Consider the following 27942-nt stretch of genomic DNA (forward strand, 5'->3'; position numbering starts at 1 on the left):
CTAATTGGGCTAAAGGCTTTATTTCCAACTCAATTAAAATACATATGTTTGACTCTTTGCAACTGTTTTAAAACATTGTGAAAGATGACAGATTGAATTCCAGAGGAACAATTAAATAAAGTATTCTCTCCCTCCCCGCTTATAGATGGATGCAGTCTGGCATGTTCATCACATTGTTGGTCCAAAACTTCTGGAAGGACATATTAAAATAATTTATTCTTAGTTTTCTTTTATTTTTGAAGAAACCACACAAACTTGTGCAATATCGTCGTACTCATACGTTCTCTTCAAAAAGGTGTCTGTCAATCTCAAACCAGAGACACTCTGAAACGGAAAAAACAGAGAAAGAATAACACGGATTTTAAGCCTGAGACAGATATGCATCCAAATTAAAAGGAAAGTCACACATCTAGACCTTAAAGAGGGAGCTCTTACTTGTAGTCCCTGCACTGAAGACAGCAGTGTAAGTGTCAAGTGGAGGGAGGACGTGGGGTGCAATTTGCCCAGCTGCCTCCCAGACACACCACACCAGTGAATGGAATTAGTGTTGCACATTTCCAAAACCAGATCCATGGTCCTTTCACTGCTGGATGGAAAAGAGAATCATTAACATAGATATCTATTTTTCTAAAGGCTGGTTCACTCCTATTCCTTGCCTCTCCATGCCATCTATTTTTCAACTAACTGAGCAATGATCATCACCCTAAATGCATCTCAACAATGTCCTTTACTGAATACTTAGTGCAACTTGGTAGAAGGGAATAAAAATATTTAATTTTTCTTGCATCAAGACATTGGTTGGCATCTTCAGTATTTATAATGTAAGCTAGATGTAGAATCCCATAAATGTTGGTATTCACAGTAATTCACAATTGCTGTAATTGAAGATGCCACATAAAACCTACCTTAAAAGTCATGAAGCCATTCTAATCAATGAAGTTCAGTGACTGGATCAACATTGCTGCAAAAAAATGACACATCCAATCTTCACCCATTACTGCACAGCAGCAGTGTCATCTTTCAGCACCCCGATTTGCCAGCACAGCTAACTCTTTTTGGTTGGTGTGCTTGCTAGACTTTTAAAGTGAGTTTTAGCTATATCTCCCATGTGAGATCTCATGGGAGTGTTGTTTTAAGCCAATGCAAAATATAAATTGTTCAATATATATCATTTTCAGTACAAATTCCTGCAAATCAAACACACCAATACACAGCCTTTGCCTGACGAATGACAGAGTCATACATCTTTAGCCTACTATCACATGCAACAGATTAGATGAGCATGGATCAGGGTTTTGCTCTCCTTTCCTAGGGGTGGAGGAATGAAATATGCCTACTAACATTACTTCTGGATTCTAAAACCTGCAGTTAGGAAGTGGGGAGAAGATATGCGTATTCAGAAATGAACATTTCTATCAGCTTGACCACCCCAAAAAAGCATTTTTAAAAATGTCAGCCATTTCCTTCTGCAGTGCATGATAATGTTAATTCAAAGCACAGATCTGTAAAATATTTTAGTGCATCTAAGTAGTTTACAGGGCGTGTAATCACTACAAAATTCTTCCAGTTTGCCAAGAGGAAGGGAAAGAGTAATTTCATTACCTGCAGTTTGTTATTTTACATGTAATATCAAATGGTTCTTCCAAGTTTACTGTGTCTGGTATGGTCTCCAATGAAAGCCTCACATCTCCATAACCTGGAGCCTGAGAAGGTATTAAAGGTTTACCATAAGTGATAATGTTTGGTAATGTGTTGGGATTGTCAAATGAAATTATCAAGCTAAATACAACAGTATCAACTTCATATTTAAGCTGAAATACAGTAGCTCTGCATATCATGCTGAAATACAGTAGGACTGGCTGCATTTCTGTCCACTGAGAAAGGAAACTGACTTCTCTCTCTGGAAAAAAAAATGCAGCCAGGCTTTGGTCAATTCTCTTTACACAGGAGAGAGATTGCTTTCTTGATGGAGGAAAGTGCATAACCGGGCTTCCTGCTAGATTTGGCATCCAGAGGGGTTTTGCTTTTGGGAGCTTTTGGGGACTCAACACAGGCAGACTGCACCCCATTATGTGCATGAATTACATCAGCAGGGAAACACTTTTTCCCCCATTCATAGTGTTAACAAGCTGGTCTGCCTTTTAGATTTCTTTTTGCCTTGATTATGCTTTTGGAGCTGTAACTATGTATTGTAGAGCAATATATTAAATGAAAATAAACGTGTTTTCTCCATGTAGGTATAAACAAAGGCAAGATTATGTTTTTCCCCCATGACAGGAGTGATTTGTCTTGATGTATATTGTTTTGTATGTTTTTTGGGGGGAGGGGAAATTGAATGGTTGCCATATGTTTGGAAACCACCCTGAGTCTCTTTGGAGATATAGGGTGGTCTATAAATAAAATTTTATTAGTATTTATTATTGAGAAACTACAAGTCGCTTCTGGTGTGAGAGAATTGGCTGTCTGCAAAAGCATGAAATTACTGACCTAATGCTTGTAAAATAACTTGGTGTCTATAAAGAAGAGAGGGAGATACCAGTAGGTTGAGGGAGAAAATAAATATGTACTCTGGCAAGAACAGGCAGAAGAGAAATGATACCAACTTTACCTCAAATCCCTCTTTATTGGATGGGAGAGCAAGGAGTAAAATAGATTTCCCAGCTGACTGGCTAAGGAAAGGCTGAAGGGGGTAAAACAGGTCTAGTAGTGTTGCAGCTGCTAAGTAGTTGCTGATAACCTGAACTTTCTTGATCGAGCTTGTTATTTAATATCAACCCAAATACCAGTGTACAGATAAGGTTAAACAGACATGCTAGGAGAGGAGGTGTAACTTTTACTATATAATTCTACTAGCTTGTGCCTTGACTAGTGCAAGATCTCTGTAAGCTGTGCTATTTGTTTTATAAGAATAAACCTTAGTATAAAAATTGCAACTTGTTTGTCTGTTAATTTCCTGAAAGATCAGAGCTTAAGAATACTTTCAGGAAATACCTGATGTGGCTCTGACTACTGGATAGAACTGAATTGCAACCTTGGAAGCTTAGGTGGCCAGTAAGCCAACTCCTAGAAAATCCAAATGGATTCAGACCAATTCAAACCCAACAGGCACAAGGCCAAGAACCTTATATCTTCTACATGATAAGAAGAATCATAGTTCCAATAGTATGGGATACCAGGTCATTATTCAGGTATTAATTTTAAAGAAAATATTCTGGAGAAGACATACCATTCTTTGCAACTGACTTGTCTGCAACCTTCCCCTTTCACCCAAATTTGTCTTCCATACTATATCCAGTTTCCCAATAACAGTGACTCCTTTAATCACTCCAGCTTTCTCTGCAAACTCTTGCTTAGGTTTAAGACAATATAAATACTGCCGTGTATCCATGGGTTGTAAATATGTCCTTGTGCCAAATGTTGAGATACTAGAAAAAGAAGAAACATGCTTGACTTAGCTTATACTACAAGCCAGTGAACTAAATGCTTAGTTTGCTGTGGCACATTCTGCAATTTTCACTGAGACGTTTTCTCCATTGCAACTCATGGTAGGAAAAGAGCAAAATCTAAAATGGGAGTGCTGTCCCAAGTTTTTCTGGGAAACAAGGCATGGGAAGAATCATCATGTCAGCAAAGTCTATTTCCCAGCAGAAACCCATGAGCCCACCAAACAGCACTTTGTTGAACTGACAAGACATCCAATTTTGCTGAAAAACTGCACGCACAGCTCTTGTTCTGTACCCCACTGGTAACAAGTGTGTGTGTGTGGGGGGGGGGGGGGATGATTCTATGGGATAAGGCACCATTGCTGATCTGTGCCATGGCAGAACAGCAACACAGGACAAAACTCCAAAGAGCAAATCATTTCTAGAACAGGAGAAAAAAGAAGGGTGTGGATATTCAAATTTATATCATATTGAAGGCACAGAGCAAGCCTGAAGAATATATACCATCTTCAAAATATTTTTTGCCAACCTCTGGGATTTTACTTTTTAAGTGTCAATGCACTGCCCCTTTCAATGGTGTTGGAATTCAGGTCCCAGGAGGCCTAACCAGCACAACTATGGAGGAATGCTGGAGCCATACTCCAACAGTATCAGGATGGACTCCTGATGCCCACCCCTCATGTACAGAAATGAGACTCAAGCTATAGTTTACACTGACACACAAAGGAAGCACTCTTTCTGGTCAATATGTTTGGAGGTCATACATATCTTGCCAAAAGCTACATAGATGCAATAACTTAGTGTGTGCCATCAAATCACTACTCTATGTACGTACAAAAAGCCAATATAATTTTGGATACAATCTGTCCTATATGTACAATACCAGCAGAAATCCAGTCACTGAAAGCAATGTAATCCAGATGCCAGAACAGCCAAATTGATAAGATATTATACTCAGAGTCCATCATTCAGAGGATGAGAAACACAGAAAGTACATGCAAGAATTGTACTATCCATTGTTAATACAACAGCACCATGCTGGAATATTGTAGACAGCACAGTTTAGACATGCAAATAAGGTTCTTACCTGTCCTCAGTGTGGCTCACAGTATTTAATTCAACAACATTATACATAATAGAAGGTTCCAAGGACACCTTCTCCATAAACATTGGAGAGGTGGTGATATTTTGAATTTGGGCTTCCAAAAAGACTTCATCAGTCTGGAAAAGCAGAGAAAACGCCTAAGTAAAACATAGTCTAAAATGATGGGTGCTCAAAGACCTTAAGTGTTTGAAAAACATTAAAACCACAAAAGTAGTTAGTTTCATGCCTGAAAATCAAAATAACAGTCATTAAATGTGAGAAACTCTTGATCCCAAAAGAGAGCAATAGAAGCAAAAATGTTAGTCAACTGGAATAGTGCTGAACAATGGATGTGGGATAATTTTGGTATTTCCTATTTTCCTTTTTCAAGTGTAGTGTTTCTATGGCCTAACAGAACATGTAATATGAGCTCCAAGGGTTGACATCAACTCAGATTTTTACATTAAAATTAAATATTTTAGAAATGTGCAATACACAATGTAGACATGCCATGCCAGATGAATCAGGCTGCATACAAGAAAGATATATGGTCATTAATAGGGAGGTTTTTTTAAAACTATATAAAAAACATGTTAACTGTCACAGGGACTTAGATGCATGCTAGGAGTACAGGGAAGGAATACTTACACACTACAGTAGTTGATTTTTTTTTAAAAATAACTTATTTATTGTCTCCTTCAAAAACTGACTTCAAAAAAATTGGGTTCTATGGCCAGTGTGCTCAAAGTAGTTCTTTGGATGTCAGCTCAAAAGCAAATCTCACTGACCTGATGAGTACATAAAATTGCAGCCCAAAAATAGTATCATCAAGATATATAGAAGTATCTTACCAATACTTTAAATATTTCTGTGTTTCTTTATTTCCTACTTTAGAAAATCAAACTTTTGTACCAAGCACAAGGCACAATGGTAAGAATGGGAAAAATATGCGTATTTACCATGCATTACTAAGAAATACCACATATACTCATGTATAAGTCTAGAAATTTTAGTAAAAACGTTGACCAAAAAGATGAGTTTAATTCATCCTGGGAGAACCTTAAACAAGCACTCTTCCCCTCTACTCTTTCTTCTGGCCTTTCTGAATGCCAGGGTGGGGAAGTGGCAGTGGCAGCCGGCCCCTATGGCAACATTTATGCTTTCTCCCTGCATGGAATGACCTTCAACGTATTCATAGTTCATATCAAAACCCATAATTTTGGCCACAAAATCTGTCTTTGATTTATATATGAAGTCAATTTATACACAAGTATATATGGTATGGTAAAGTAAAGGTAAAGGTTTCCCCTGATGTTAAGTCTAGTCGTGATTGACTCTGGGGGTTGGTGCTCATCTCCATTTCTAAGCCGAAGAGCCGGCGTTGTTCATAGACATCTCCAAGTCATGTGGCTGGCATGACTGCATGGAGTGCTGTTATCTTCCCGCTGGAGCGGTACCTATTAATCTACTCACATTTGCATGTTTTCGAACTGCTAGGTTGGCAGGAGCTGGGGCTAACAGCGGGCGCTCATTCCACTCCCGGGATTTGAACCTGGCACCTTTCGATCCGCAAGTTCAGCAGCCCAGCGCTTTAACACACTGTGCCACAGGGGCCCATATGGTAAGGTAGGCATCCTCAAACTATGGCCCTCCAGCTGTTTGGGCCTACAGGTCCCAGAAGCCCTAGTCAGCTTGTTCAATGGTTAGGAATTACGGGAGTTAGAGGCCCAGACAGCTAGAGGGCTGGAGTTAATGCCTGTGTTAAGTGATAAAATTAAACTTGCTTGACTCTTTAAATGTTTAACGATGGCCATTAGGGTATCAGCATTTTTTTTTAAAAAAACACATTACCTGCATATTTGGAAGTATCAACTGCATGATGTCCCTTAACAAGGGATACAACCCTGTGATTTCTGTAGTAGGGATGTACTATTCTAATGTTTTTGCAAGACCGTAGCCCTATGAAACATAACAAGATATCCAGCAATTCAAAGCTGGAATCAAAACCTGCTCAAGATCAAAGGGATAGCAGCATGATCAAGATAAAGAGAAAAACGTTCACATCACACCTTGTAACAAACATGTACAGTTCCTATGGAAACCAAATGTCCACCAGCAAACACGACACTATTGCTGAGAAAATGATAGCACCTTTGACTCAGATGAAAACTAATTTGGAAGTATTTGCTAAGTAGCAATACTGAATTAAAAGAAATTTCGTTCTTCAGATTTTAAGTACAAAGGACCTTCAGAAGAGAAGACACAGGACTGGTTCTGAAAGTAATGCTAAGCAACAGTTCAGTGTTATGAGAACAATGTAAAATGAGCATTTGGTTCCATACTCCTCTTCCTTTTTCTCTATGAACACAAGAAAGCTTCTATATTTTAGATTAACCACAGCATGCTATGTTGTCTGAATACAGAATGAGTTAAATTAATCTTAATTATGGTTAGTGGAAACAAACCAACTTCAAACCATTACCTGAGGCTTGTTTCTACTAACCATAATTAGGATAAACTGGAGTATGACATACTAAACTGTGGTTGTTTAAACAGAACTAGAAGTTTCCTGCCTCTCTTTTGCTCACTGCAGCCACTTTAGAGGATTTTTTTTGGGGGGGGGGGGGATGCCAATTAGAGGCTTATTCTCATAACGCTAAACTGAATTCAACTATACACAAGAAGGACATCAGTAACAACATTTGGCTATTTTACCATAAACATCAAAGAAATCTAAGTTGCTACGAGGTCTTCCAACACCAGGGATTTAATATTTTGTAGTGTTCTGGAAGAATAGAATATCCCATTAATCCATTGCTTGTGTTTTTGTTTCCCAAGTGTCCCATTTTAAAACAGCCACATTAGGAAAAATAGCAACAGTTAATTTCATGGAAGAAATCAAACCCAAGCAGCATCATGAAAAAGCAAGGTAGTTTATGATGAGTCCCAATAAAAGGATTAGATTGGTACGCTTCACAGCAGATTTACTAGATTATTAGCCACACGCAGCAAGATTTGAATTAAAATCACACTGGAATTACATCATTAGAATAATTGTCACATGCAATCAAGGGTTTAGAAGCAGACTTCTAATAAGCATGCATAAGAAAACAAAGTAGGCATTAGGCTCTCTCCTACCATCCAGTGTCTTCATGAGACAGAAACCAAGTTATAGCAACATTAAACAAACCTACATGCACACTGAGGGGGGGGGGGGGGTACTTCATGCTACTAATTCCACCCACATACAAAATAAAGACTCCCATATTCAGACAACCCAGTATTGTAAAGTGTGTATGTTATTTAAACTTGAGAATTTTGCATTCTGGGCTAGATACTGCAAGTAGAAGCTAAATAGTGGCTAGTAGATTTAAGGCAAAATGATGTGCAAAATCTTGACCCATTTATTTTGGCAGTGTAATCTATCAGACAAAAATAAACACTGATCCTTTCAACCCACTAAAAATGTAATAGGTTTTGTAATATTTGGAATAGTATTTTATCTTCTTTATATATCACGAAGCAAAAGACAGTCCTCTTATGAATGAAAGATAATTTTCATATGCAGAAGGTGACCTCAGCACCCAATCCTAATCTCAAACTATTTCTTAGATTTTGCATAACTCATTCACTTTGTTTAGCTGTGGGGAAGGACTAGGACAGTGGTTCTCAACTTGGGATCCCCAGATGTTTTTGACCTTCAACTCTCAGAAATCCTAACAGCTGGCAAACAAATTTCTGGGAATTGTAGGCTAAAAACATCTGGGGACCCCAGGTTGAGAACCACTGGACTAGGATCTATACAGGACCATGGAAGCCTACTACCAAGCACCTGAAACCTTAAGTAGACCTCTGACTGGCTTCTGGGATGTCTGCATGTATTATCCACACATCTGTACACCACTGTAAGGACTAAAACCCATTTTTATTTCGTCTGTTTACAATGAAATCAGAAATTCTCAAGAAGGCAAGTCACATACTGTCACAGAATGGCAACATGAAAAGGCTTAACTGTCCATAACATCATGTGCTACTTTCTTCAAAGAAAATAAATTCATTTGCTTGCCACAGTACTTTAGTGAAGTAGTTGTTCAGCCCTGGTGTCTGAAGTACAGGCCACCCCTGTATTTGCAGGACCAATTCTCATGGTTTCATTTATCCGCATTCCACAATATATGGCTTTTCTAGGCATTGTCCAAGTCACCCTACACAACTCTAAGAAGGAAAGAGGTCCTTTATTTCAATAGTGTTCACTGTTATCCATTGTGTGTGTCTACACAAAGTCTGGAAATATACCTTCTGCATATACAGTGGTTCATACTGTACTACATACTGCTAAACAGTGGATAGTAAGGAGAGCGCTAACACAGCTCAAGAGTAGCTTTGTTCCCCCTGCCAAGGTTTGGTTTGCATAGGAAAGGAAAGCACAGAATCAAATATGTCTGTGTAGATGTAATGAACATTGCTTTTTCATTAATGTTTACAAAATAATGTTAGTAACAGGCAGAAAGACAAACAGAAGACAAGCATACATATATATTTATAAATAATAAATAAAATTACCACAGAACTGAGGTCACTCTAATGGGAAAATAAAAAAGAAAAACATTAGAGAAATTAGGGTTAAATGTTAAAGAAAAAAGGAGGACAACTAAGTTTCAAACAAAATGCATCTTTTTGCATTTTTTTGCATATTCTAAACAAGACAGCATTAGTAAGAGAGGAATGATAACTGGCAATAAAAAAATAAAAAGGACTAATAAGAAATCTTATTTATAAATAAGACTTGTGTCAGCAAATGATATAAATGAGGAAAGAAATTATGTGGAACAGGAAACACAGTTACCACACAGTGAACACATTGGTAAATCTGTACATGCTTACAGCATAGTTGTACTAAGGAGTTCTATGTGGATAAGAAATTAAATACTCTATCCCCCATTCCAGAATTCCATCTTTTAAGTAACTTTCTTATTGTACAGATCTAATTTGAAATATGATTTGTTCACTGTTTAATGTCAATTTGGAACCACGAGTTGAAATAATCTGATAAGAACCACTAGAAAAGGACTCTTGTTAAATAAACTTTCCTACCAGATGGATATGTTGAAGAAAGCTAATTCACTACCTTGATTATCATAATAATCAATTTATGTAGGTCTCTTTATCTTGGATTTATTCAGCAGTGACATTAAATATAGATCAGGAGGCTCTGAAATTTAAGGTATTGCAAATTGGGTCACTGGAATGTGAAGCACAGTTCTCTCTCTTTTGTCTCTTGATTTCTCAATAATGGGGCACCACAAGTATTGTATTGCTTTTTTATGTTTCTTGACAGTGTATCTTTGCTATAATTCAACATGTGCAGCTTTCCCAGTATGTAAATGCAGCAATGAAAAACCTATTCATGTAGTATAGCAATCACTTAACTTATAGGGGAAACAGCAATCCTGTTTTTCCTATAGGTCAAGTAACTGCTTAGCTACACCTATCCTATTTAAATAGATGAATAGAAAAATAATCATTCCCCATGTCATTGCTGAAAACATCTCAGTCTTTTGGAGTAAATGCCAAATAGATACATTTGGTGAAATTCAACAAAGAACACAACAATGCTTTAATGTATATAGCCACACCTTTCCCAAATGATAATGGCAATGACAACAGATAGGTTAAATCAAGAAGGAAGGAAAACAAGTATTTTACTTACCTATTTCCCTCACTCTCACTCAAAAAAGAAGTCAAGATTATTATCCCCCACCCCACCCAAGAACTGCAATACTTTGCATACTGGCATGCAGAAATTTAATGCCACAATCAAAATTCCCTTGTCGGCATTTTATGTGATCTCCATGTCTTGTAAAATAGCATGTTAGGCATTTTAGCTTGCTTTGAGAATATATTAAGTATATTTGCTGTTTCATCTAATTTCATAACAATTCTTCAAGACTTAAAGTTGTGTCTATCCTTAATGTTTCAATTTTCTCCTATTTCAAGTCTACTCTACCTAACAGCTAATAAAAAGTTCAATATTCAAGCTGTCAGCAACTAGGAAAAACATTAATAATTTTAAAAACCCTAATAAATGTAGAAAGGAGAAATGTAAAAATGCCTGGCTGGCAGAAAAAAATGAAGTGGGCTTCTCAAAACTGCAAACAGTATATAACACACGGAGAAATTCCTTATTAAGAACCACCATTCTATTCTTAAGGTAACATAATTTTATTGTCTGTTTATTTAATAAATTATTATACTTCAAGCATTAAATTGGATGTTCTGTACTTACCTCAGCATTGTAGAATTTAGTTTTTACATCTAGTGGCTTCAGCACCTGGTTTTTAAAAAAAGAATAAATGTGAAAGCAAGATTTATCACTCTCCCATTAATATTACTATTTATTAATTTTTGTCTCCCTTGGCTTCTAAGTATTTTTAATAGCCAATTTGTCCCACTTATAACTAAACTAATGCAAATTGTGTTAAAAATACAAACATTGATATTTTAGTGAAAAACTAAATCATAAACCCACTTTCTCTTTGCTATGTTTAGAAATTCTTCAAGTATTATATTTACACCCAAAAAGATTTTAGAGAAAGAATCTAAATGCCTTTCCCAGACAAAAAGTATTCTTACACAAAATGCAGAATTTTGTGAACTAACTTTGTCAGTCTGCTTAAAATTATGCATTTCTGAGCAAGCAGTTTTTAACTTCTAAATATTTTTATCAAGGAGTGTAAGAAACTAAGACAAAGCTGTTTTTTCTTGCTTCTGCTAGAAGAAAGTCAGCCAGTGGTAGATCAGCTGTAAGCAATTACACTAGAAATTGTTAGCTAAGTTTTCTAATTGAAGAATGTAGCTTTAACATCTTCACTGAAGCATATTAAACAGAACCTAAGAATGTCAAGTACCCAAGTAACAGATTAAAATAAAATGTTTGCATGAGAATTTTGAGAACAAAAAAGCTGTTCGCATAATACTTGTTATAGGTCTATAATTATTCTCAGTGAGATGACACAGTGTCTTGATCTGAGAGTAGAGTGACTAGAAAGGCATTTAACTTTTGAGGAATTTTCATTATTGCATTATCCAACCAATGAATAATTTGACACAGTGACCACTAACACAGTGATGCTGGTTAAAACAACATTTGCCAAATTCACTCGCAATGCCCTTATTCATGCAACTCATGCCAGGGAAATGTCACTTGTTTATTAACTGCCCCTTATATAGCTACCTTGCCAAAAAGAAACGGGTCTCTTAATCACCCTTATGGTACCCCATTACTTTGTCCATAATCCTATCAGGGCTGTGGGAATAATTATTCATTCATTTCTTCCCCAAAAGCAGCACTTGATGCTTTAGGTCATTTGGAAAAACTTTAAACATTTGATTTTCACTGAATTAAAACCAACAGTTCTGGCCTCTTTTTCTATTTTAATTATAAATTCCCAAAACTCACTGCCTGCTTTTCTCTTCCATAGTTTGAAACATGGAAAACGTAAAACTGAGCCAAAGAGGTTAGAAGTCCCCAATATAGCTTTAGTATAGATGCTGGCCTGTTTTAGCTTTTGAAATTCACCAAGGCTGGGATTCTGTTCAAACTCTTAAGTTTTTACCACCCTCACAAGAGTGATAGAATCCTAACTTGAAGCATACTGGTTTCAAACAATTTTCACCCTGCATATCTACTGATTTTGAAGAAGGAAAAAGGGCAGATGGTGTCTTTTTAACTTCAGGCACTTTTGGATGACAGTGACTATTTGGATCTGCTGTAGTCTAGCTTTTTTTGTGATGAAACCCGCCTAGGTCATCCTAGGACATACCAGGGAATAAAAAGAGAGATAGTAATGTGATCCTGTGAATTTTCTCAAACTTTTTAGTAACCACCAATATCTTTCTATACCAATCATCCCCATCAGAGTGCCCTGTAGAAATTTTGGACTACCATCAATCCAAGACAACAGAGTCAACAGAAAAGACTGGCCGTTGGAAAGACATAAAGTTAAAGGAGACATGTCGGTCACTCAGTGCAGTGGAACCTAGTTTTCTAGATGGATGGTGATGGATTTCTACATATAGATACTGGGACTGAACTGTCATCAATAGACATTCAGCTTTACCTTTCATCTACAATTCTATTTCCAGAGAGGTGGAAGCAGTTTTGGATCAAAGGGGACAACCTTAATTCATACAAGCTGCAATTGATATTGGTTGGAACATCTGCCAACCTGGATAGATGCTTAAAATTTGTTGTTAAGAGAACTGCAGTATCTGAAAAGCAGTATCTTGGCACTAGGGGAATCCCCTATACTTTGTGCTATCAGAGCTTAGGGATGCCTTACATCAGCTTAGGCTAGTTTGCTAGCTGCAACCCCGTCTGAGAAGCAAACTTGGCTTCATTTACACGCATCATAGTTGCAGCCACTACCTCAAGCAGTACTACACAGTTGACTCTATTTTGAGCTATTTGGAAACTTCAAAGGGTACAGATTGTAGTCATGAAGATGCTTGCAGAAGACAAGAACTGTTGACCAAATGGCATAAAATGAAAGTAAATGTTTCTTGCAATGTCTAGTATGCATCTATGAACTGAAAGGTTCCTTTCATTCACAAATGTGCAATCAGGATCCAAGCCTAGCTTGTTTGGTATCATATATTCCTTCTTGTATTTCATCTCAGAACAATTTTGAAGTGACTGGGGCAAGAAAACCTAACATGAAAGATCATCTAAAAAGGAGTCAAATGGGAACATTTCAGGTGTTTTTTTAATGTTAGTTTTTTTTTACATTTATCCATATTAACGCAGTGATGAGAAGTACTGTATAAGAAAAAAACAAATACACTGAGCCCTTTGTTCAAGGATGGGACTGAGACAAGACCAAGGAACTGGTGGAAGGGGAAGAAAAATTTTGAAAACTAATCTATTACAAGCATTAGGCAGGATAGAGAAAATGCAAGACCAAGGAAAAGTTGGTTTCAAATATTATCCATGTTGCAAGCATTGCCTTTTCAATACCTGGAATTTGAAGAATTTTCTGAAGTACATCTTCTCACCAGTCTGGGTGGTGTAACTTACTGCACACACTAAGCTGAAAGATAGAAATAATCAGTGTTTTAATTATTTTTTTAATCTTGCAGGTGTCAGGAAGGATAGACAAAGAGCAGCACATGCCTGTTTACAGTACACCTTCTTTAAACTTCTGAGTACATTTGGCAAAACGTCTACAAGGTGGGTACATTAAATGAAGTATTAAGTTCATGGGAATAAAGTATTAAGTGTCTCACATGTGTGTGCCTATTTCCTTTACTTCATGGTGAATTACATCATCGATGCAACAATCTTGTTTGAGTTCTGCCACCGCAGCACTAGAGGCTGAAAGGTTTAAACGTTGTGAACTTGTCTGCAGATCAGCCTTGGAATTAAAAAAAGAAGCAGAACATATTTTTCAGCGAAAGAATGATTCCTACCTGTTGAAAGAAATGGTGTTGGAGCAGTGCCTCATACATTTTTTACAAATCTTATTTACTAAAATATTTTCAACCCACCCTTTATCCATGGATCCTAAGGTAGGAGACATTCAATAATAAAGATTTGGCATAATAACTATAAAAATCACAGTCAAAATTCACTGTGAGTTCAATATAGATAGGTCATAAACCCACAGATAAAGTGTAAGGTACAGTAGAGTCTCACTTATCCAACATAAATGGGCCGGCAGAACGTTGGATAAGCAAATATGTTGGATAATAAGGAGAGATTAAGGAAAAGCCTAATAAACATCAAAATAGGTTATGATTTTACAAATTAAGCACCAATACATTATGATATACAACAAATTTGACAGAAAAAATAGTTCATTACACATTAATGCTATGTAGTAATTACTGTATTTACAAATTTAGCACCAAAATATCATGATATATTGAAAACATTGACTACAAAAATGCGTTGGATAATCCAGAACGTTGGATAAGTGAGTGTTGGATAAGTGAGACTCTACTGTAGTTACCATTGTCCCAACTCAAGAAACCAGACTTCAGAATTGCATGTAGTAGATGCAACAGGCAGATGCCAGTTGCAAGCACTACTACAAAATCCAGGCTATGGACTTAAATTATTTATTAATATGGTTCTTTTCCAATTTTATGTACCATTTTTCATAATGTATCCATTAAAAACTTGGGCACAATCCACCAAGATGACTTGCTGGAAAAGCACTGCTGAAACATCTGATTCCCTTGAACCCTAGAACTTCCCAATGGATTATGCTTTTAGAAGTGCAAAACAAAGCTGCTTTCAGTTTTGCCTTAAAAGTGTTCACTAGACAATGAAGTATGCTTAGTTTTTTACATTTAAATCTGAATCGTATATGGCTAGATGGAAACTATGACAATTAATCTTTAAATGCACATTAAACTAATATATGAATTCAAACATACCTTTACCAAAATGTCTTTGACCACTTGGTGACTGTCATTATGTACACTAATGTAGCTGGAAAACGTCTCTCCTAAAAATATATTTCTTTTCAGTGGGTTGGGGAAAAGAGAGAGTATTATTAAAGCTACAGGTTTTAATAATGTATATATTTCTGAAATCTGCAATTGTCCACTTTAAAGAGCAGCAAACACTTCTGTCATCCTTAAATATACCTTTTATTTATTTATTTATTTGATTTAACCTATAACCTATAGCAACTGTTATTCATTGCAATCTCTCATTCAAGTACTAACCAGAGCGAACCTTTCCAAGGTCTGTATGTGTGTGTGTGTGTTAGGAGCAACTTGAGAAAATGCAAGTCGCTTATGGTGTGAGAGAATTGGCTGTCTGCAAGGATGTTGCCCAAACATGTTTAATGTTTTTACCATGCTCGTGGGAGGCTTCTCTCGTGTCCCCACATGGGGAGCTGGAGCTGACAGAGGAAGCTCATCCATGCTCTTCCCAGATTCGAACCGGCAACCTTCGGGTCAGCAACCCAACCTTCAAGTCACAAGTACTGGTGGTACAAGGGTTTAACCCATTGCACCACCTTGCGCTCCAACTTTCTAAGATGAAATAGGATTTGATGCTTTTGGGTATCTAGAGTCCCTTAGACACTATTAGGAATTGCAAAGAAAAGTCAAGTCAAGTCAAGCCAAACCAAACCAAACCCTTATATATAAGGGTATGTTATATACATTTATTGGAATTAAGTGCCACTGAAATAGTTTGGGAATTTGAAAACTAGGACTGTGTTGCAAAGGATTAAAGACCATGAAACTATTTCCTTTATAGATGTAAACATCTGCATGAAATTCTTACCCAAAATTCTGAGGCAAAGTCAACATTTCTCCAAGCATTAATGTTTCTGCTCCTTTTACTGTGGAAGGATCATCTTTCATTAATTGGTTAAATAGATCTCCTGTAGTAATAGAAAATGTTGTGTCACGTCATTTACGGTTCATTTGATCAACTGAGTCAAGATTTTTAAGTAATTAGGCATCAGACAGATTAAGTACTTAACAAATCTTTGGGTTCTAACAACATTTGCATGTACGTTTTGCTTTGTCTTATCTTAGTAAAAACAGCTTTTCTAAAAGTTAGAAATTAAATGTATCCTAATTAAGTTAAAAATTGGGATTCTAAATTCTCTATAAAAACCAGATTTGTTGCCAAAATTGTAAATAATAAAGATTTAACATTGCATCTAAGATATCATAGTGACTAAGCTGTTAACTGCCAATCTTACTACACAATCATTAGTGAACACAGGCAATCTGGTTTACTGCTGCTTTTACAAACTAGGTGGAATGTTTTCTCTCCATCTCAGAGGCCATTAAAAAGCTAATTGCCCTAAAGAGAAAAGCAGCAGGACTATAAACTCTGGATGATGATAGTTGCTTAAACTGCACTTTACCAACAGTGACAAGAATGAGGAAGTAGTACATGACAACAAGAACACACTTCTAAAGACCAGCAACCTCTGCCTGCTTTTTAGTGGGGATTGAGTCAAAAGACTACTTTTTTGAAGGCCTTGAAAACATAGCATCTGTTTTCTATCACAGCTTGTCACTATCTGAACAAAATAATAATACTATTACAAATACTAAAACTACTACTACTCATTTATTACCTGACTCTCCTGAGGTAGGTTTCACTATGACAGAAAACATTCTCTACCCCTACTCTGCTCAAGATTCATTTTCACATTGACTTGTTTTTTAAAAGCTACATGTGTCTAAAATGCAAATGGACCACAACTTTTAAGTATTAACATCAAAACATAATTTACCTGGCAAATCTCTTTCTTCACAGGTCACAGGAATATTGGTGAACAATGTAGGCTTGGTCAACCTCATTACTGTGAATTTAGAAAGCAAATTCAGGATTATTGTCAGAGGATCATAAATTCAGCACTTTATAAATGACAAATACTGCCTTGCCTCCAGAATTCAACTCCTGACAAGATAAGGTAGACATCTGGCATACAGACTCTTTTATATTCTTGTCACAGAGGAGAGAAGATAATGCAGGATCTTGTGTTTCCCTGAATTAAGGATCTCTATCAGACTGCACATTTGCCCCCACCAGAGCTTGAAAAAGTCATTTGATGGACTACAACTTAATGGATCCTTCAACACAAGCAGGATTGCGGTTGGATCATATGAACCCCTTGGATGTTACCTACAATGATCATGATGGCAATTCTGGAAACTATACTCAAAATAGTAACTATTTTAAAAACGAGTTCCTACTATATCATCTATGAAATTAGAATGGATTACAGAGACAAAGCTTCAATGAGAGATTTAAGGAGAATATACAGTGATACCTCGAGTTAGGAGATTAATTTGTTTCGTAATCAAGCTCTTGACTCAAATTGCTCTTATCTAAAAGCTAATTTTCCCACTGAAATGCTAATAATTTTTGTTACATGCTTTTAAATAAGAACATGTCCTTTTAAATAACAAGCAATGTATAAATGCACATTCATGTGGAACAATAAAAAAGGATTAACTTTAAAAGGCAGGAAGGATTCTTTTCTTCATACTGTACTCATTCCAGCCTCCCTCTCTTTCTTGCTCTCTCTTCATGAAACCAAATAAACCAGGAATAAAACTCACACAAAATCAACTAACCCAAAGTTTCTCAAAGTGGACAAGAGCCAAGAGGACAGCAATCTCCCAAAGCAGACAAGAGCACAAGGCACAGAAGCTGCTCCCTTGAAGCCCTAAAGCCTTGTAATCTGGCGTTAACACCTCCTCTGGCACTAGCACTAGCTCTTAACAAAAAAAACACTGCTTTTATGTCAAGGGCTGAGTGATGGCTCTTAACACAAAATGGTCTTAAGTTGGGATGATCTTAAGTCGAGTTTCCAATGTACATAGAATCATAAAGTTGTAAGAAACCTCACAGGTCATCTAGTCCAACTCCCTGCCAAGAAGCAGGAAAATCGCATTCAAAGCACCCCCGACAGATGGCCATCTAGCCTCTGTTTAAAAGCCTCCAAAGAAGGACCCTCCAACACACTCTGGGGCAGAGAGTGTTCCACTGCTGAATAACTCTCAATTAGGAAGTTTTTCCTAATGTTCAGGTGGAATCTCCTTTTTTGTAGTTTGAAGCTGTTGTTCTGCGTCCTAATCTCCAGGGCAGCAGAAAACAAGCCTGCTCCCTCCTCCCTATGACTTCCCCTCATATATTTATACATGGCTATTATGTCTCCTCTCAGCCTTCTCTTTTGCAGGCTAAACATGCCTGGCTGTTTAAGCCGCTCCTCACAGGGCTTTTTCTCCAAACCCTTGATCATTTTAGTCGCCCTTCTCTGGACACATTCCAGCTTGTCAACATCTCTCTTCAATTGCAGAGCCCAGAATTGGACACAGTATTCCAGGTGTAATCTGACCAAGGCAGAATAGATGAATCAGAAGACCTGCAAAATATTTTATGCTGGTCACCTCCTCTATTCTAAGCATATTTTAAAGAACCTGGGAGCAAAGCAGTCCTCCTCAGTATGTGTTCATTCTCCAAAAAGAGTACCAACACTAGGAGTAGAAAACCGCACAAATATTTGCTTTACCTTGTTGTCAGTGGCCTAATCGAAAGCCACACAGAATGCTTTCTGACAAAGCCATTCCATTCCAGATAAATCACCACAGAACCAGGCAGGCTTTGCCTACTGTGATCCTATATGTGTGTGTGTGTGTGTGTGTGTGTAATTGTCAGCGTTTCTTTACTTTCAAATAATGGCCATGTCAGTGATGAGTTAGAGACATGCATGCAGTATGGAAAAAATGTGACATTTCCCTGCTGAACTAGTTTATTGGAAAGAGAAGGTACCATGGTCTTGTTTTGAATGATTTAACAAGGAAGTCATATTGATATTGTCATTTCTGCAATTGTCTTGAATGCCTGATACCACAAGAAGATTTTTTTTAGAGTTCTAGTTCAGAATACATTTCCACATTTCTTTTAATGATGATTTTAAAACTTAAACTGGAAACATAACAACCAACTGCCAGATCAAAATATACAAAACATAGTCATTAGATTGGCTTCTCCTTACACTGAAGGACAGAAGATAGCAAAACAGAAAACAGATTGTGATGAATATTTAAACAATATGAAATGCAGCAGGTCTCTATTCATTCAGGTCAGACTAAATATGTATATACCAAGACAAACACCATAGTTTTGACAATGAAGTTGGGGGAAGTTGGATGAAAACTATTTTAAAGGCCTTTTAAAGTTTGACTACATGAGCTCATTAGCTCAAACAGTATGGCTGGACTTCGATGAGATGGTTCAAATCCTATTTATATTAACATCTCAAAAAGTTATTTAATTCCACTGTAGGGAATTGATCCAATTGACTATAGTATTCAGGCTTGTGTATGAAAAACTGACCTTAGTATATATGATTCTAATATATTTAGTTTTCTGTCAAAAGGCCTGATTAGATAGATACTAGCCACACGTTTCTCTTTTAGCTTTCTAAATTTGAAATTTCACAGAAGTAATTTCTGTATGGCTCTCAAGATATTGTTAGATTAAAATTTCCAGAGTTCCTCTTAATTGGCTGTTTAAAACTGGAAAGAGTTTTGTCTGTGAACAATGGTTCTGAAGAAATTTTCTTTTTGGTTAACATAATAGTTGGCATGTTGATGAAACATGATCATCCTATTCTGGCCATGCTAAGTTAAAAAGCGTAACAAGGATCAAATGACAGCTACCAACCAAATGAGAAATGGACAAACCTCAGTATGACAAACCTAATGATACCAAAATTGAGGAATGATTTTCTAGTGCAATCAGTCTTCTCTTATTAATTAGTAATGTTAGTCAATTAACTGCAAACATAAACAAGACAATGCCTAAACATTAAAACATTAATTCTTAAATATGCAATTGATCTTATAAAAGACATATCTCCTTAAGCAACAAAAAAGCACAACTCGTCATCTTGTAGAGATCAAATTTGAGAAAATATCTCCAATTTTCATGGAATTCATACATTTTAAAAATCTTCTGAATAGGTTCTACAGCTTAGTTCATAGGCACAGCTAAATAACAGACAGCTCTCTTCATGTGAGCAAAATGCTCTAAGAGGACTTCCTAAAAGACAATAACATAAAATGTTGATGTTTTTGGTAACACAGAATGATAAGATATTTACAGTAAACTACAGTTACTTCTCCACATTTGTGGGATAAGTATTCATGGACTTATCAGTGTATTACTTACTGTATTAATAAAAATCACAAATGCCATTTCCTTTTACTTGACAGAACACTTCTCTCAGGATTTCTAGGATCGCCAGCATATTTTTATGTTCCACTTCCTAGAGAAGTGTTCTCTCAGGTTTTAAAAAAATAGCATGCACAATTTTTATTTATATTTACAGCTTATCCATTTCTGCAGGGAACTGGTGCTCTCAACCCCCATGAAAGATGAGGGTTAATTACAATTAGGTCGTTTTAAGACCTTGCCCTTCATAAATGTGCACAGAAACATACTGTTGTCTATAGTTCCAAGCTATGTATTATTCCATATTTATGAACATACAAATTCATTTTTCCTGAAAGATTTAGTTTTTCTCTAAGGTTACTGGCAATGTATTCACAGTAAAGTATGTCACAGAAAATCAAAATCTGGCCCTTAGATCTCTGGACTGTAGCATTGCAAGATGGCAGTTCATCGTGTTTGATCATTCTGATAAGCTTTGTCCAAACATCTTCAAGTGTCTGATTGTTTAAAATGGAAGGTTCAATTATCCATTGTGCTCTATAGAAGACATGTAGTTTTAGTTTTTGTAAAGTTTTCTGTAGCTCTATGGATAAAGGAAGAATTTTGTCTTTGAGCTCAGAATTTGTAAGAGACACACTCCAAGATCTCCTGAAGGTCTGTTTGTCACTTGTCGATTGCTTTCCCAAACTGCTCGATTTAATTTTTCCTTGTTCAGTTTGTAAATACTGCACAGCTTTCGTATCAGGATGAAATTCCTTAAGCTCTTCTGTACAGTCATAATATAGGGAGCCACAAACAGTTTCTAGCAATGCATGATGCTGTTTCAGTTGTTCTGCCTCTTCAACCGAGATAACTGGAGGTTTTGTTTTAGGCTTGAGGGGGAGATTGCATAAGTCACTTGGAAACCAGGGTATGAAGCTTGGCAGCTGCCGGATGGGAAATTCTTTCAGTGCCTCTTCTGCAATTTTTTGCAATAGTGCCGGGTCCCTTTGCCATGGTCGATAGTGTAGAACCACATCCATGCTTGTACATGTTCTAATCAAGAATGTATCACGGAGTTTTGCCACCAACACGACAAAAGAATCTTATTTTGTCTGTTGAACAGAAGAAAACAGAATCTAGAGCATAAGTATTACAAGTAATAAGACACACTAGCAACTTTACCATCAAATGTACTTAAACAGACTCAGTTTTCTTAAACAAGGACAAATGAACAACTTGCTTGGGGGGAAAAGGGATTCAAGAAGTGCAACCTGCAGAGGTACATGCAGCCCCCTGGGCCATTTCTGTGGCCCCAGGCTCCCCAAATGTTTTTTAAATGCTCCAGAATGCTCCCAAATGACTACCTGGGATAAACCCAATAAAATAATTGGGATTTCAGTTTTGACAGACAAATGCCATTCATGTCATGTCATTAGTCAAAACCAACTGAAGGACTGCAAAGGGATACTGGGAAATGAAGACTGGGATACTGGGAAATGAAGTTTGCATTCACTAAGAAGAATCTAGCTTGAATCCCCAGCAGCAGTGTCTGTGAGGCTGGCAGGGCAGTGAAAATTAGCTATTGAGAATCTCAGAATACAAGTGAGACTTGGCCTAACCCATACAACTTTTTGTAAGTTATAATCAGCACACTGAGATGTGCCCAGAGACAGGCTGTCACATTATACTTGAAAACAAATGGAGGGCGGGGGGGAGAGAAGCTAGATAGATTAAAATAGGATTTATACTTACATTTGATTACTGATGTCCACTAAAGTCTCTACCATAGTAATTTTATCAGTGCTACAGGGCTGTTGTTTTCCTATAGGAACCTAGTACAACCTCTCTGAATTTTACTGTAATAATAATAATAATAATAAAAAACTTTATTTATATCCTGCCCCCTCTCCCCAGGGGACTCGGAGCAGCTTACAACATAAATAATACAATAAGTGCAATACAATAAAATACAGAAAATGGAATAAACAATTAATGAACACATTAATAAATATAAGACACAAAATACAGCACAACCAGATATAAAAATCAACAATAAAATTATAAGCATTAAATTAAAACATTAAATTAAGCCAGACTTGCATATAAAATAAAAAAATTCAATTCTGCTACTAGACACTGTTTTTAAAAAGCTTAATAATTCATCATTGAACATAATGAGCACTCACCAAGCAACTATACATTCCAATTACCGGCATATGTATGACTTCTCAGGAGGAAGTTCAACGTGGTTTATTTTCAAGTCAGTAAATGATACAGAACTGCCTCCTTTAAATCCTCCACTAATGTTAATTACCTAGCCATACGCTTTGTTTATAGACTAGACCAGGGGTCCCCAAACGAAGGTCTGTGGCCCGGATGTCGTTCTCCAAGGTCATTTACCTGGCCCACGCCCTCAAGTTTTAGACTTAGGCTCACCCAAAGTCTGAAATGGCTTGTAGGCACATAACAACAATCCTAATTAACTTGGCTGTCTCATCGGCCAGAAGCAGGCACACATTTCCCATTGAAATCCTGATAGGTTTATGTTGGTTAAAATTGTTTTTATTTTTAATTATTGCATTGTTCTTTCATTGTTATTGCTTTTGCACTACAAATAAGACATGTGCAGTGTACATAGATTTGTTCGGTTTTTTTTCTTTCAAATGATCATTTGGCCCCTCAACAGTCTGAAGGATTGTGGACCGGCCCTCTGTTTAAAAAGTTTGAGGACCCCTGGACTAGACAAAAACGTGCCTCTGCTATACAAACAAAAATGTGCATTGCCATGAAATTACTTAAAATCATTTTGTCTGGAGAAATTCATTATGATTGGACTGATTCCACTATGTTTGTTTGCTCTTTTTTTCACTCAGAGAAATGACTTCAAATGCTTTTCTAACCGCTTTACTGATTATAAGAAATTGGAGAAAAACAGATGACATAAAAGGGTTCAATTCATGGCTTCTTTGCCTAAGAACTCTACCACTCAACCTTCTCAAATTGCTCACTGTACTCATTTTTTACAACCCAGTTGCTTTCAATGAAGTACAGCTTCTACCTGAAAACAGTTGTCACCAAACATAAAGCACTATATCCATGACACAGAAAGATACCTAACAAACACTGTGGGAAGGTGTGTGTGTGTTAAGGAAGGAGACTGACTGCATTACATTTGTAGAGAGAAGCTATTCTTTCAGCACCAGCTGGTTTGGGGTAATTACGAAGGCTATAGATTGCATTGTACAGATTAAAGAAATCTCTGTTTAGGAGGCACTGACATCCAAGTCTCAAGAGGAGTTTGACCATTTTCAAGACATTACAGTGGAAATAAAAATAAAGATTACTTATTTCAATATTTTCCTTTTAGTTATTTCCAACATGGTGACCCTATCAAGGGGTTTGTTGCCTTTGCCTCCCTCTGAGGTAGAAAGAGTATGATTTGGGTCTCCATGGCTGAACGAAGATTTGAACCCTATTATTATTATTATTATTAAACTTTATTTGTACCCCGCTAGCATCTCCCGAAGGACTCGATGCGGCTTACAAAGGCTTACCCTAGTCCCTAATATCATAGTCCCACACTCAAGCCATCACACCAGCTCTGCACAATAAACACAGCCCTCAAACATTTGTTTATTACCAACATCTGAAAATTACCTCTTGCAGTTAGCACTTTGGGAAACACAAGAGTGGTGGTAGGGTCTCCCTTGTGAGACAGACTTTTGCTAAGGAGTCAGACTAAATGCAGCAGACTGCTACCAAGCATCAGGAATTGTGTAGGGGGTAACACTGAAAGAGGATCTCTCAAAGACAATAGCAACAAGACCATCAGTAATACTCATTAATAAAAAAATCAGAAGAAGACTTGCACTTGAAAGGGCAGTTATGAAGGAACTAGGCGGGATCCTGAAGTGTCAGGTTGGTGTTGTTAGTATAAGTTAGGACTGTGCATGACATCATATTTCTAGACTCTATGTGAGGTTGTGAAAACCGGACAGTAAAGAAGCTGATAGGAAGAAAATATTTGAAATGTCGTACTAGGATGAATGCTATGGATACTGGGGGCTGCGAAAAAGCCAATAAATGGCTTGTAGAGTAATAAAGCCTGAACTGTCCCTAGAAGCCAGGATTACGAAATTGAAATTGTTGTACTTTGGTCATATCATGAGAGGGCACGATTCAGGAGAAAAAGCAATAATATAGAGGAGAGTACGGTAGGAAAAGAGGAAATTGCATTATATATGGATAGACTATGGGTGAATCTACAGTGTAGAATTACTATAGTTTGATACCACTTTAACTGCCATGGCTCTCAATACGATGGAATCTTGGGATTTGTAGTTGGCGGGGTACCAATATTATTTGAATGAGAAGGCAAAATGCCATGTAAAACTACAAATCCCAGCTTTCAACAGCACTGAGTCAAATGTGTTTCCCAAGTGTTTTGATATGGTTGATGGGTTAATCAATAAAGTGTACTACCATTATTATGGGATCCCCGATGGTGCGGCAAGTTAAACCGCTGAGCTGCTGAACTTGCTGACCAAAAGGTCGCCGGTTCGAATCCGGGGAAGCGGAGTGAGCTCCCGCTGTTAGCCCCAGCTTCTGCCAACCTAGCAGTTCAAAAATATGCAAATAGGTACCACTCTGGCAGGAAGGTAACGGTGCTCCATGCAGTCCTGCTGGCCACATGACCTTGGAGGCGTCTATGGATAATGCTGGCTCTTCGGCTTAGAAATGGAAATGAGCATCAATCCCCAGAGTCAGACACAGCTAGACTTAATGTCAGGGGAAAACCTTTTCCTTTACCTACCATTATTATTATAATATTATTATTACAGTATTTAAATTTTTAAAAATAGAATTTAGAAAGCAACCTCAGCCTTGTTCTGCACATAAATCCCAAAGAGTGGCCTCAAAGGAGTCATTTCTCGCAGTAAACACAAACACTTCAATTCAGAAACCTTTCAATTTTAGGTAAACCCTTATTGGAAAATGATGTTGCAGGGGGTGAGGGGCATGTATAGATTTACAAATGATGTAAGAAGGCAATTGTAATGTGTTAAATATGTTAAATACTTTACCATGGCTGGTTTAAATTGCTTTTAATGATAAGTATTTAATACAACTATTTATTTTAACTTATTGTACAATGTTTAGTATTGTCTTTTGTTTAAATTTTTATAGTTTTTTGTTTATATAGCATTGAATGTTTGCCTGTTACCATGTTGGAAGCCACCGAGTCCCCGTGGGAAGATAGGGCGGGTTACAAATAAAGTTTACACACACACACACACAATCCTGCAAGGTACACTCCAGCAATACATGGAGCGAGAGTTGCCAGATATACAAGCTGGGTTTAGAAAAGGCAGAGGAACAAGAGACCAAATTACCAATATCCGCGGATAATGGAAGAAGGCAGGGAGTTGCAGAAAAACAACTCTTTCTGCTTTATTGACTATTCTAAAGCCTTTGACTGTGTGTATCATAATAAATTGTGTCAAGTTTTTGGTGGTATGGGGATACCGAGTCATCTTGAATGTCTCCTGAGGACTCTGTATAACGACCAAGTAGCAACGGTAAGAACAGACCATGGAACAACAGACTCGTTCAAGAACGGGAAAGGAGTACGGCTGGGCTGCATACTTTCACCCTACCTATTTAACTTGTATGCAGAACACATCATGCGATGTGCGGGGCTTGACGAATCCAAGGCTGGAGTTAAAATTGCTGAAAGAAACATTAACAACTTTAGATATGCAGATGATACCACTCTGATGGCTGAAAGCAAGGAGGAGCTGAGGAGTCTTATAACCAAGGTGAAAGAAGAAAGTGCAAAAGCTGGGTTGCAGTTGAGCATAAAAACCTCAAGATTATGTGAACCAGACTGATTGATAACTGGCAAATAGAGGGAGAAAACGTGGCAGCAGTGTCAAGACTTTGTATTTCTAGGCGCGAAGATTATAGCAGACACAGACTGCAGCCAGGAAATCAGAAGATGTTTATTTCTTGGAAGAAGAGCAATAATCAATCTTGATAAAATAGTTAAGAGTAGAGACATCACACTGGCAACAAAGGTCCACATAGTTAAAGCAATAGTATTCCCCATAGTAACCAATAGATGCGAGAGCTGGACCATAAGAAAGGCTGGGCGAAGGAAGGCAGACGCTTTTGAACAGTGGTATTGGAGGAAAATTCTAAGAGTGCCTTGGACTGCAAGAAGATCCAACTAGTCCATATTCCAGGAAATAAAGCTTGACTGCTCACTGGAGGGAAGGATATTAAAGGCAAAGATGTAGTACTTTGGACAAAATACCTTGGAGAAGATAATGATGCTGGGGAAAATGGAAGGAAAAGGGAAGACAGGCTGAGCAAGGGCAAGAAAGATGGATGGTATCCTCGAAGTGACTGACTCAACCTGCCACTTCATAAGGAGGGAAGGAAAGCAGTGATGCGCTCTTTCTCTCTCTTGGCTGCCCCACAAAGAAGAGTGTGGACCTTGGAATACTATAACTCTCAGGAGGACTCAATTGCATGGAGCCATGGCATTTAAAGTGGGGTGCAAAGGCATTCATTCCATACCGTAAATGCTCCAAGAGAAGGGTATGGACCTTGGAAAACGATGACTCCCAAGACTGCACAGCATGGAGACGTGGCATAACAATAATAATAATAATAATAATGGCATTTAAAATGGCTCCCGGCTGCATTTATTTTCCAGTACAGATGCATTCAGAGAAGGGTATGGACCTAGGGAAACTAGAACTCCCAGGACTGCAAAGTATGGAGCTATGGTATTTAAAGTGGGGTCCGGGAGCATTCATTCCATAGTGTAAATGCATCAAGAGAAGGTTATGGACCTTGGAAAACTATGACTCCCAGTACTGCACAACATGGAAAAATAGCATAATAATAATAATAATAATAATAATAATAATAATAATAATAATAATAATAATAATAATGGCATTTAAAATGGCTCCCGGCTGCATTTATCCTCCAGTGCTGATGCATCCAGAGAAGGGTATGGACCTTGGAAAACTATACCTCCCAGGACTGCATAGTATGGAGCTATGATATTTAAAGTGAGGTCCATGAGCATTCATTCCATAGTGTAAATGCACCAAGAGAAAAGTATGGACCTTGGAAAACTATAACCCCCAGGACCGTACAGCATGTAAACAACTATATATATAAATATATATCAATAGTTAAAGCAGGCCTCGATCTTTAAGCTTTCTGAAACGAAAGGAGACAATTTTCTTAAAGGGAAAGTTTTTTCTCTGACCCTGCTTTACCCACAAGGCCTCTGGCCTTCACTTCAGAACTGCCATGAAGTGAGGGCAAAGCGAGCCGGGCTCGTCGTACCTTTCAAGGCCAGGAGATGCTCCTGCTTGGGCTGGGTGACATCCATCGCCTCAGCCTCGCCACTTCGCGGCCTCCTCCTTTACACGGACACAATCCCTCCAACTTCTGCCGAAAACACTTCCCCTTCTCTCCCGCCTACACGACACAACGAAACGAATCCTCTCTGCCTTAGGGCCGCTCTCTGTTCGGCCTCAGCTAGCAACTATCGCGTTGGGAACTACATCCGCCAGAATACCCTTCGGGTAGGCGTGCTGAGCTTCCTCCAAGCCGTCGACGCAATGCATGATGGTAGCTGTAGTCATCCGCTGCTAGTGAAATCTCGCTGAGAAGGAACGTAAAGA

At 37.6% G+C, this 27942-nt stretch overlaps 2 protein-coding genes across 7 annotated transcripts; both read right to left on the reverse strand.

The window, feature by feature from the left end:
* Positions 1-27886, reverse strand: trappc13 (trafficking protein particle complex subunit 13). 6 transcript variants are annotated; one of them, XM_016990886.2, is made up of 13 exons: positions 27602-27884; positions 16800-16868; positions 15830-15929; positions 14968-15052; positions 13813-13940; positions 13544-13616; positions 10814-10858; positions 9091-9108; positions 4531-4664; positions 3227-3425; positions 1603-1703; positions 436-583; positions 1-324 (listed from the first exon to the last, which is right to left on the reverse strand). In XM_016990886.2, the coding sequence occupies exons 1-13, from the start codon at positions 27645-27647 to the stop codon at positions 220-222; spliced, it is 1251 nt and encodes a 416-aa protein (XP_016846375.1). In that variant the 5' UTR covers positions 27648-27884; the 3' UTR covers positions 1-219. The 6 variants fall into 6 exon arrangements, with proteins under 6 accessions (XP_016846375.1, XP_003216376.1, XP_008101090.1 ...); XM_003216328.4 differs by having other exon boundaries at positions 436-586; XM_008102885.3 differs by lacking the exon at positions 1-324 and adding an exon at positions 906-961 and having other exon boundaries at positions 446-583; positions 27602-27886.
* shld3 (shieldin complex subunit 3) lies at positions 18807-21343 on the reverse strand. The gene has a single exon (XM_016990887.2). The coding sequence runs from the start codon at positions 21271-21273 to the stop codon at positions 20527-20529; it is 747 nt and encodes a 248-aa protein (XP_016846376.1). The 5' UTR covers positions 21274-21343; the 3' UTR covers positions 18807-20526.
* Positions 27887-27942: the final 56 nt, after the last annotated feature.

The sequence above is a fragment of the Anolis carolinensis genome, chromosome 2, assembly GCF_035594765.1.
Source record: "Anolis carolinensis isolate JA03-04 chromosome 2, rAnoCar3.1.pri, whole genome shotgun sequence".
Classification (NCBI taxonomy): domain Eukaryota; kingdom Metazoa; phylum Chordata; class Lepidosauria; order Squamata; family Dactyloidae; genus Anolis; species Anolis carolinensis.

Excerpts from the sequence above, each read along its gene's own strand:
- shld3 (XM_016990887.2), bottom strand. The coding sequence starts at position 21,273 with ATGGATGTGGTTCTACACTATCGACCATGGCAAAGGGACCCGGCACTA.
- trappc13 (XM_003216328.4), bottom strand. The coding sequence starts at position 27,647 with ATGGATGTCACCCAGCCCAAGCAGGAGCATCTCCTGGCCTTGAAAG. Across the intron at positions 15,053-15,829 it reads ACTTTGCCTCAGAATTTTGG|AAATATATTTTTAGGAGAGA; the intron begins GTAAGAATTTCA and ends CCCACTGAAAAG. Across the intron at positions 13,941-14,967 it reads TCAAAGACATTTTGGTAAAG|GCTGATCTGCAGACAAGTTC; the intron begins GTATGTTTGAAT and ends TTTAATTCCAAG.